Source organism: Fistularia commersonii, chromosome 1, assembly GCF_037954325.1.
Source record: "Fistularia commersonii isolate RoL2024-O1a breed Wild chromosome 1, RoL_Fcom_v1.0, whole genome shotgun sequence".
NCBI classification, from domain to species: domain Eukaryota; kingdom Metazoa; phylum Chordata; class Actinopteri; order Syngnathiformes; family Fistulariidae; genus Fistularia; species Fistularia commersonii.
The window spans coordinates 3643302-3654543 of record NC_141284.1 but is presented as its reverse complement, the minus strand read 5'-3'; the positions used below and the strand labels follow the sequence as shown (position 1 = coordinate 3654543).

General features: G+C 39.3%; 1 protein-coding gene across 2 annotated transcripts; it reads left to right on the top strand.

Moving 5' to 3' along the window:
• The first annotated feature begins 7108 nt into the window (after nucleotides 1-7108).
• bphl (biphenyl hydrolase like) lies at nucleotides 7109-10491 on the top strand. Of its 2 annotated transcripts, XR_015105989.1 has the most exons (8): nucleotides 7109-7510; nucleotides 8569-8672; nucleotides 8746-8912; nucleotides 8993-9146; nucleotides 9232-9363; nucleotides 9452-9575; nucleotides 9660-9810; nucleotides 9930-10491. XR_015105989.1 is itself a non-coding variant. In XM_086144563.1 (7 exons), exons 1-7 carry the CDS (start codon nucleotides 7410-7412, stop codon nucleotides 9748-9750), a joined length of 873 nt encoding a protein of 290 aa, XP_086000689.1. In that variant the 5' UTR covers nucleotides 7109-7409; the 3' UTR covers nucleotides 9751-10486. The 2 variants fall into 2 exon arrangements, 1 of the variants encoding a protein (XP_086000689.1); XM_086144563.1 differs by having other exon boundaries at nucleotides 9660-10486.
• Nucleotides 10492-11242: the final 751 nt, after the last annotated feature.

Genomic DNA, 11242 nt, shown 5'->3' with positions numbered 1-11242 from the left:
CCCCCCGAGCCACAGATGAATTTATATAATTCAATAAAAATGAATGCAAAATAAAGTCAGGCCTGCTAAAATATCAGTCCATAAAAAACAAAAAGGAGGAATATGAACTGATGTTATAATGCGGACGGGGGGGGATTTTCACATTTCAGACGGTCCCTGAACGCATCGCGTGCACATTCATCACATTTCTGCCCTAAATGTTGTCGAAACACTGAATATCAGACGGGCGTTCTCCGCCTTTTCTCATATAGCGCGTGGGGAAAGGTTTGCCGATGTCCTCGATGCCGTCGTCTCACGCCGCCCTTATAATTCATAACCTTTGATAAACTTCTTCAGTTAATAGCTTATCACTTTTATCAACTGCTCTTTACTTAAGATGTAACACATAAGCAAGAGTAAAGATAATTTCAAAACAATCTCGAAGAGGTGAGGTGATGGTTTGTCACTGTAAATACTTGAAAATGAAATGAATATTCATTTTAGACGATTGGGAATTAATTCTTTAATTATACAACAGCAAATTTGCTATTGTATCATATATATGTATCATATATATTGTATCATATATATATATATATATATAAATACATATATATTTTTACATTGAGTATACAACATTAACAAAGAGAACTTTACAAAAAAGGGAATGTCTGAAGAGTTTGTGAGACTGATTAGAAATGAGATATGATTAGAAAAAAATTTGAAAAATCTCAATATCTGAAAATGTGAATGATAATCATTAAAATAATGATAATCATGAATATAACATGGCACATAAAAAGAATCTAGCAGAAGATACCTGAGGAAAAGTGAAAATTTGCATATAGTAAAAAAAAAAAAAACATGCATGACCTGAAGAAAATGTATAAGGTGTACAGGAAATAGTTGAGACATTTGTTGGATAATAATAATTTATAAAAAGAAATGACCTAAAAACCATGAAAAAAATTAAAAAATCGCAAATAATCTATACTATAAATTAAGAAGTTGAAATTGAAAAAGTATTTAAAAAAAAAAAAAAATCAAAGAAATAAAAGATAAATTATATTAAAATGACATTAAATAAATAAATTAATTACAAATAAGGGAAGGTATAAATAAACTGAAAGATAAATGTTGACGGGGTCGTCTTCCCGTCCACCCTTCTTCCTTTTCTCCTCTTCTTTTTCTCTAGGAAAATGTGAGTAAGGCGATGGCGTTGGGACGTCCCCCCACCCGATTGCGGGGCATCCCCTCCCCCACCACCCTCACAAGCTCTCTGCAGGTTTGGTTTTATATCACTATTTTCAGGGGAGGCTGCGACGACCCCATGACCCTCGCACTGCATGGAAACTGTGAGTGTGTGTGTGTGCGTGCATACGTGTGTGTGCATGTGCATACGTGTGTGTGCAGGGGACGGGGTTTGTGTGGCTCACATATGCATGAGTAACTCAAACAGTACATATATGATGGTATAAATGCTCACACCCTGACACACACACACACACACACACACACACGTGCACAATCACTTAAATACCCCCCCCCGCCCGCCCCGGTCCCTGGAGTCCTCGAACGATGCAAATGTTGAACACATATGGGCCCATAGGTCCATATTTGAAAGCTATTCCCATGGTTACTTCTTGTATTAACAGTGCAATGAGTGAATAGTTGCCTTAAATTTCACGAAAAACAAAACACGGATTTCAGTTTTTCACATTCTATAGCTAATTTATTGCTTTTTTTTCCTCCAAAATTAACTAACTTTGAAAGGATTCATCATTGATGTTTTTTTTTTTTGATAAATCGAAGCCATTCTTCTTTTATTTTCAGACAAATGTACTTATTTATTACCTTTCGAGGAAAATACTACTAATAATCTCTGACTTCTTTCTCTTCCCTAATTGTCTAGGTGATTTCCAGCTGTGTGTTTTCCCTCTGGTACTTTTGTGTTTTTGAGTGATTTCGTGCTCAATTAATTTGTACATCTTCCCAGCTTTTAAAGACTGCTTAGAAATAATAATAGTAATCAATTAATCAATTGGGAAAATGACTGACAACCCAATAAGCAACATTAAATGTGATTATAATTTGGTACAGAGTCTCGGGGTCATGCCTGCAGCGCGTGAGTCATCAGATAACTGTTCACACCCTGAGATACCACAACAACTGACATACACACACACACACACACACACACGTTTTGTATATCACATGTTGTTCTTCATTCATTCATTCATTTATTCGTTATCTATAATGCTTATCCTGTACTCAGGGTAGTAGGGGTGCCGGAGTCTGTCCCCTTGTTGTACTAAGACTAGCACCGAATAATCCATCCATATTTGGACAAGTGGACAATAAAGTACTCTGTGTACTACGTCCATCATTTTTGTTGTACTACCAAGTTTATTCCAAATGCTTTTTCAATATAACTGTACAGTGAAGTATTCTGCCTACTCAGCACCGAGCCTTTTGTAGTTCCCTGAGCCATAAGATGAAGTTATGGGAAACAGTAGTGGAAGCTGGACGGGCACAGGTGAGCTTTTGTGAGGAGCATTATGGTTTCATGCCAAGAAAGAGTACTACAAATGCAGTATTTGCTTTAAGAATCCTGGTAGAGAAGTACGTATAAGGTCAGAGGGAGCGGCATTATCCCCTTGTAAATGTAGAAAAAGCATACAGTACGACAGGGTGCCAGGAAAGGAACTCTGGTACTGTATAAGGAAGTCTGGAGTAGCAACAACGTATGTCAGACTGGTGCAGGACATGTATGCCCGCTGTTAGACAGTGGTGACTTGTGTCGTAGGTGTTACAGAGAACTTCTAGGTGGAGGTGGGACTACATCAGGGGTCAGCTCTGAGCCCCTCTTGTTTGCAGTGTGGATCAACAGGCCTACAGATGAGATTGGAAAGGAATCTCAATGAACCATGATGTTTGCAAGTGACTTCGTGATCTGTAGTGGGAGCAGGTGAAGGGTGATGGGAGGGACCCAAGTGGAACAGTGAAGCTACAGGGAGTGCATATCAAGAGGGACTTTAAGTACTTAGGGTCAACAAAAATGTCAGGGGTGATAAAAGGTATCTGCCAGAATGGGAGCAGAAGTGAAGACAAGGAGGTTCTCTTTAGGAGTGAGGAGGATGGAGAAGATCATGATGAGTCTATTGGAGGGACTGCACATGTTAGATGTTCTGGAGGTAAAATCAGGCGGAGATGGTTTGGACCTTCACAGAGGAAAGGTAGTGAAGATCTGGGTAGAAGGATGCTAAGTTTGGAACTGCCAGGCAGGAGGTTTGGAGGACAAGGACAGGGAACTAGTTGGTGTGAGACAAAAAGACGCAGAGGGGAGGGTTCGATGGAGACAGATGTTTGGCTTTCAGCCCAACGGAAAAGGAGAAGTTCCAGTCCGTAGTTTCAGTTCCAAATACTCGGCCCATTGTTGTGGTTGCACTGCGAATTTTTATGTTTTATACCTCCTAAGTGTCAAATACAAGCGGTATTTATTCTGTTATCTCTATTTCATCAAGCCAGTGATTTTCTTTCACTGCTTTTAAATTTCACTATTAGGTTCATTTCAGGGTCAGTAGGACATTAGGATGGCATCATCAGGTCGGGTCTCCTCTGTGGTCTCAGAGGGAGTTTCTCTTATGAGGCTCGAAGTGACGATCAATCACATAATTCTGAAAAACAAAGAAGAAAATCCGACTTCACCCTCAGCAGTTTCTGCCGCTCACTTTGAAGGCATCGTGAGAAATTCTGGGGTTCCACTCCTGCAGATGTGTCACAGTTTCTAGTAGATGACGCTTTTGCCATTTTGTTCGTGTACGTGCATGTGTGTGTTTGTGTGTGTGTGTGTGTGTGTGTGTGTGTGTGTGTGTGTGTATGTGTGTGTGTCTCAGGGGGGCCTTCACTTTTACCCGAAGAACACCCACGAATGCTAACATTAGCCGCGGACTAGCATTAGTCTGATGGGCTTAATTTCAAAAATGAATCAATATCTGTTGCAGCCCGTGGGATTTCATTTTTGAGGGGTGTATTACTTGATTACTATTTTACTTAATTACTCTCCAAGCTCACAACACAAAGGCTGTGAGTGTCTGGTGTAGTGGCCCTCCTGCAGGAATCCAACCGCGGACCTTCTCGCGGTGAGTCGGAGGCGCTAACCATCGTGCTACCATGCCGCGTATTTTCTTTGCATTATGTTAACAATAAATTTTAAAATGTGATTAAATGATGTATTTTGAAGCGTGTATTATAATGAATCATACCATGCTTTTAACACTAAAAAAATGTAAACATATTTTTAACATAAACTGTATATCTTAATAATAATCTTTTTTTTTTTTCGAATTTAATTTTCAAAAGGAGTTAAAGAATTTGTTTAAGTGATTCCAAATAAATAGTGCTCTTTTTTTTTTTTTTACCACTGTGTAAAAAAAACGCTGAATATAATTGCTGGTTCCACAACATATACATCATCTACTGCTAATAATAATAATAACAATAACAACAACAAAAATAATAATAATTATTATTATTATTAATAATATTATAATAAATAATTATAAATATATTATAATAATAATATAATATAATTATATATTATATATTATTTATGATAGAATTATAATATTATAAATAATAATAATAATAGTAATAATAATTATTATTATTACTATTATTATTATCATCATCATCATCATCATCATCATCATCATCATCATCATCATCATCATCATCATTATTATTATTATTATTATTATTATTATTATTATTATTATTATTGTTGTTGTTGTTGTTGTTGTTGTTATTATTATCATCATCACAACCGCAATTCTCAAGCGTGTGTTGGCGTAACTTGAGCGACCTCAGTTAATAGAAGTCAAAATTAACCTTGGAGATACAAAACAAAGCTTCCGAATTCTTAGAGGATTCGTCAGGAAAAGAACCAGAGGGGGTTTATTTCCTGGAAACCCTCGAATGCCTGCAGGGAAATTCAAGACAAGGTAAATAATGAAGTAAGTGACACCGAAGTCGATAATTCCGACCTGATTTGGCTGCATGACGTAAATTAAGTGACGGATAAACACCGATCTAGGCTGTTTCTGCAGCGGAACACTTTCCAGTCTTTGTTTTTGTTTGCCTTCCTTGCCCCTTCATTCGCTTCTTGCCGCTGGAATCCGCTGCACGTTAGTCACTGTATTTCCAGTAAATTCTGCTGCATCTTCCTGCTACCGCTACGAGGCCGGTGGAGCTATTTTTAGCTCTGCTTTTTGCTGCCACGCGTTGTGTTCCTGTGTGTGTGTGTTTGAGAGCAGTAGCAACTGGGGGCGTTTGCGAAGAAAGAGGGCGATTTCATCGTCGGGCAAAAAATAAGAAAGCACCTTTTTCGTGACGAAGGTTGTTCAAACAATACTGCAACATTTTTAGTGACTCATTATTTTGTGCGCGCATGTGTGGGCGATGATCAATTCGCTGGTGTGTTCGAGACGGTCCACACGACTTCCGATTTGGCCGAGATTCATCCGAGTGGATATAGATGTAGTCTACACCTTTATGACCATGAAATCATGAGGGTAAAGGTTAACTATGGGAGTTCGACGAGGTAAACCCCCTTCACCAACGGGTCTATCCTCAGAATCGTTTATCAGAAACCAGTGGTGGGCTGTCAGGGCCTGCAAGGCCTTCTCTGCTGGCCTAAAAAACATCAGAATCACAGACTGATTTTAATTACAATTGAATCTTAATTCTGTTTTGAATCTCGAATCGGATTAAATAATTCCAAATGGTCTGTCCGCTTCCTTTCATAGGTTTTTCCCTGACTGTGCTGCTTCCAGACATGTATTTTCATTGAAAAAAGAGCATTTAATTAATCAAATTTCAGCTGTTATTTGTTGCCAGGCAGGGTCAAAGTAAAAGAAATCTGCCCGGAGGCCTGCAGAATCCAATTCACAGGTGCTCTGGCGAAAAATAAATGGCGATGAAACTGTTGCTTCGACCAATCTGATTTTGAGTTTTGACACCAAGGCCATCTTGCAGGCTATGCTAATGTCAGTGTCACACACCTTTTGACTGGATCGCCAGAGAGCATACTAGCCAGAGCGAGCCGGCTGCATCTGTAACGAGCCGCATGAACACAATAATAGTTTGTGCAAAACTTTCTTGGGGGGAAACCAGAGTGGATCTAGAACTTAGTGTGCAAGTGCGCAGGGAAACACAGCTCCACAATGAAAAGGTGAAGAAAAATAGGAAAATCTTGAAAAGACTGACAGTTTTATAGCCATAAAACAGTTATTGAGGGGATGAATGGAGCTCGACTGAAGGCCTGGGTGTGAAATGCACGGCCCACCACTGTTAGAAACACTGTACAAGACAGAGCGATGGAAATTAGACCAACCCCCACATTGTCTTGGGTGGGCTTTCCAACACATCACTTCCTAAGTTGTCTGATTTTGGGGTTAAGATTCGGGTTAGGGCTCTGGTAAATGTGGCTTTCCACTGGTACAGGTACCACGTTTTTGTTACATTAAGTAGATAATTGACACTGGTTTCAAAGGATTTTTTTTCAAAAAAGAAAAATCATGATCTTTGGGGTTAAGGGGGGTGGTATCCACAATCATCAAAGTGGCAATTCTCAAACATGCTTATATGAAGAAGCATATGAGTTAGAGTGATTGAAATTTGACCTTTTAAAAAGGATATTTGATGAAAAATGTTGAACAGAAAAAAAAGATGAAAATATTTGACAATAATTCAAATAAAGTGAAAGTATTTTCACTTTTTTTTTTCAAAATTTAGATACAACTTCTGCTCACAGATGAATATGCAGTACCAGCTTTTAAACAGTTTTAGACAGCTGATAAAACTAAAATTCTAGATATATGATACATACATTATTATATATGATATACAATACAATATATATAATGTATGATAATTAAAATACAATACAATACAATACAATATTATCATTGGAATATAACGATATATAATATACAGGATAAATGTATTAATATATTGTGAAGATACAGAGAACATTGATAAGTTTAACAAATTTAGAAAATAACAAAGTTTATTTTAACAAAGTTTCAAACATCAAAGTTTGACCGCACATCGACTTCGAAAGGAAAAATAAACTGTTCTTGGCGTTAAAAATGATGATTACCAGACGTGTCACTCGTCACCTGTGGCATGTTGATATATTACGTCATAAATGACGTCAGCCAATCGAAACTGGCAGAAGATAAAGCGTAAATTTCAATGTGTTTTAAATTTATTTTTAACACCAAACGGCTTATAAACTTTCTCCGATTCTTTTTTTCGCTATCTTCTTTTATTTCTGTTTCTACTTATTTATTTGATTTTCCTCGTAAATTTCAGGAAAGTGCCAGAGCGATTCCAACTTCCTGCTTTCCCGGAAGTCACAGACGTCGATGACCACTGTCGTAAGACTGGCTGGAATGGCGCTCCTCCTGCGAAGAAATTTCCTGTCAAAGTGGGCGAAGAGGTCGATTGCGGCCGCCCTGCAGCCCAGGTATCGGTTGAGAAATGTTTTTAGCAACACGGCGGTCGTAAGTTCTGGGGCGCCTTTGCCCAGAAGACGTGCGGCTGCGCGGAGCGGTCCGCGGCCGGGGGAACCCGGGCAGTTCCTCCGACGACCACTAGGTGGCAGCATATCTCCGACACCCCCAAATGATAGTTCATCATGAAGAGTTTAAAATAAAGATTTTTAAATGTGTAGGATTATTTAAACATAAATACCATTAAAATCTATTTTCAGTAATCGATTATCAAGTGTAATCAGTCATCCAACAATGACATTTTCCCCATAAGAATTGTAATACTTGTGATATTAGTGGAAAAGTGGTAATAGTAAATGTGCTATTAGTTATTATTGGAGCTTTATTGTTGTTCCAGTTTTTTCTTTATTATTTTACTTATTTGTTTTCTTTAGTGAAAGATGTAAGACATGTTCTTTAACGTCAAGGCTCCAGTGTTTTATTCATGATGAAATATTCAAATATAGTTTTTCAATATTTTAAACTGCTGCTAAAATAATCTGAGATTGAAATGCCAGAGCTGCGATACTTTTTTCTGATTTTTTTTTTTTAGATAAGCCAGGAAGTAAGGGGCTTGATACCAGGAAATATAGCAATAAATGTTTTTTTATATATATGTTATTTTTCAGGACTTAAATCACACAAAGAGGAAAAAATTTAACGTTTCGATTTTAGTGCCATTAAACTACAACTTTATTGTCATGGAAGTATGGATTGTTTTTTTGAGATATTTAGATATTCTCAACATATGGATATTATCATTCTTTTTAAGTCTCGATCTGTTGTAATATTTTCAATTAATTTTATCACTTTATTTATCATAGTTTTGATCATTGACTTTGTTCTTATAATAATTATTTTTATTTTTTCTTGTTTCATTTATTTTACCTGCTTTTTTGATTAAATTGACATTTTAATCTGACAACATAAATGATATTTCTCTCAAATATTCAGATTTTAATATTCATTTAAAGCTTAACACTGGATGTTTTGAATTTTTCTCTCTCCCACCTGTTCGGGTGTCGGTTCGCAGCTCCTCGATGTCATCGGGAAGGAAGCACGTCAATGGCGTGGACCTGTACTACGAGCAGACGGGGACGGGGAAACACGCCCTGCTGCTGCTTCCCGGCGCTCTTGGTAAACGCCGCTTCACTCCACTGCCCCATTGCCATGGTAACTGTCTGACACAGCGCTGTGATATGCTCCACAGGAAGCTCTCGGACGGACTTCGGGCCTCAGCTCAAGTCTCTGGACAAGACGCGGTTCACCGTGGTGGGCTGGGACCCCCGAGGCTACGGACGGTCACGCCCACCAGACAGAGACTTCCCCCCTGACTTCTTTGAAAGGGACGCCAAGGACGCCGTGGATCTGATGAAGGTATATCCACGCCCATGACGGTGTCATGGCTCCTTATGATAACTCTGCTGGACTCAACCTATTGATGTCCCGCTCCCCAGGTATTGGGATTCAGCAGGTTCTCCCTGCTCGGCTGGAGCGACGGAGGAATCACCGCGCTGATCGCCGCCGCCCGGAACCCCGACGCCATCCGCAAGATGGTCGTCTGGGGAGCCAACGCCTCGGTCTCACAGGAGGACCTCCAGCTTTACGATGGTAGCTCGCCGTTTTCGAAAGATCAGGTCGCCCGCCTGGTTTATTTGGATCTTTCATACCCGTGCGTCTCCATGGTAACGCTCAGCCGTCCGCGACGTGTCCAAGTGGAGCCCCAGAATGAGGCAGCCAATGGAGGAGGTGTACGGAGCGCAGGTCTTCGCCGAGACCTGGGAGGCCTGGGTTGATGCGATCGGCCGGTTCATCCAGCGACCAGAAGGTTGGTTTGAAAAGCCCAAGGTAACTGAACCAGAAAAAAATTTCTGCACAGGCAACATGAGGTGTAATTGCAAGATCTTAACGTCTAGGCAGCATCTGCGTGGAGCTGCTGCCGCTCATCAGCTGCCCGACCCTAATCGTGCACGGCGAGAAAGACCCCATGGTGCCGGCGTTCCATCCCGAGTTCCTCCTCCGACGCATCCGGGGGTCACGGTGAGGATTCGCGTCTCGATAATCTCCAAGCTGTCGTCACGCGGTATTTAAACGCAAAATAAAAAGCCACCCTCCCTGGTTCAGGTTGCATCTGATGCCGGAGGGAAAACACAATCTCCATCTGAGGTTCGCCGACGAATTCAACAAGCTGGTGGAAGAGTTCCTGGACGATTGATCGATTGATCGATCGGCTCATGAATTTCTCAGAAGAAGAATCACAGTGATTAATCACCAGGTGTCAATCACTTTAATTTAACTCCATGAGTTTCGTAACTGAAAAATCAATCTCTACATTGATTTCGTCTCTTTCTCGGTGAATGTTGCCCGCCTGTCACCCGTGATGTGCTTTTCAAGACTGAGAATTCCAAAGCTGGATTCTGACGCCTGAATGCAGCACGACAAGCTTGTTTATGCTTTGGACGAAGTTCTGCCCTGGCAATGCTTGGACAAACAAATGGAGCGGCGGTGAGAAATGATCATCAATAACCCACAGAGATGTTGTATTTTTGATTCTTCACATTTTACCAGTGCATTTTGTATTAAATCAAACTTTTTTTTTTTTTCACACAACGGTGTGTATTTATCAGATGGTCGCGCTGTATTCATGAATTAACCGCATCATTCCCTCAGGTGTACTTGATTTAACCCAGAAAACAAAATCATGGAAGCATCATGGAAGATTTAAGTCATAATTTCTTTGCCCATAAGTTCAATCTTCACCTGATGACTTTATTGTCATTACACATATACAAGTACATGGCAACAAAATGCAATTTGGCATCTAACCAGAATTGCAAAAGAGCAGCAAGTGCAGATATTTAATGACTAGATGTACAATTTGTACATGGTATATTATATCCAGGTGGATATGCACATTAAATGTAGTAGACCAGGGGTCTTCATGCGTATGCAGCTTCCTGAGGCCTTTGAAAATAAGTATTTGATTAAAATGTATTTTATTTTAGTTTCTTCAATTTTAAAGTGTAATTTTAAATTTGAAGATTATGGCGATCTTGTAACGTCTAAAATATTTTTGTCGTTTTTAATAAGCGACTGCACGCGGCAGTAAAAAGATGACAGCACACAGAGAGAGGAGGGCATTTTTGGTTTGCTGCCAGTGGGTAATTTAAATTCGTTTTTTTTTTTACTTAAATACAAGAACACATTTTATGTTTCGCTTAAAAGTAACCTTCAACCCAATGTCTTTTTTTTGGAGTTCAAAATGTTTTGTTGCATGCAGAAATGAAATTTCATTTTCTCTGCAGTTGTTCATTGATTTAAAAATGTAACACATTTTGTTTACACATAGCATAAGGCAAAAAAAAAAAAATCTTCCATGTTAATTCATTTTAAATTTCCAAAGGGTTGTGAGGCTCCCGGTGTTTACTGTGGGGAAACGGGTCCAAATGGCTTTTTGAGTGGTTGAGTGGTAAAGGTTACCGACCCCTGTCGTAGACTATTGACATAATTTACAAGTAGATATGTGCAGGCTATGCTGTACAAAATAACAGTTGAAATGGATGTTAAATAGTACACAAATATAAATAAACCGTAGCTGCCTAGGGTTACTAAACTAGTGTATAATTGTGGGATGAGTGCAGGGGAGTACAGTCTTTAATCGGAGGAGGGATTCATTTCATGTATGCATTTTAAGAGTTGTTTTTTTT

Coding starts and splice junctions, on each gene's coding strand:
- bphl (XM_086144563.1), top strand. CDS start 7,410: ATGACCACTGTCGTAAGACTGGCTGGAATGGCGCTCCTCCTGCGAAGA. Junction 8,673..8,745: donor GCTGCTTCCCGGCGCTCTTG/GTAAACGCCGCT, acceptor TATGCTCCACAG/GAAGCTCTCGGACGGACTTC. Junction 8,913..8,992: donor ACGCCGTGGATCTGATGAAG/GTATATCCACGC, acceptor CCCGCTCCCCAG/GTATTGGGATTCAGCAGGTT.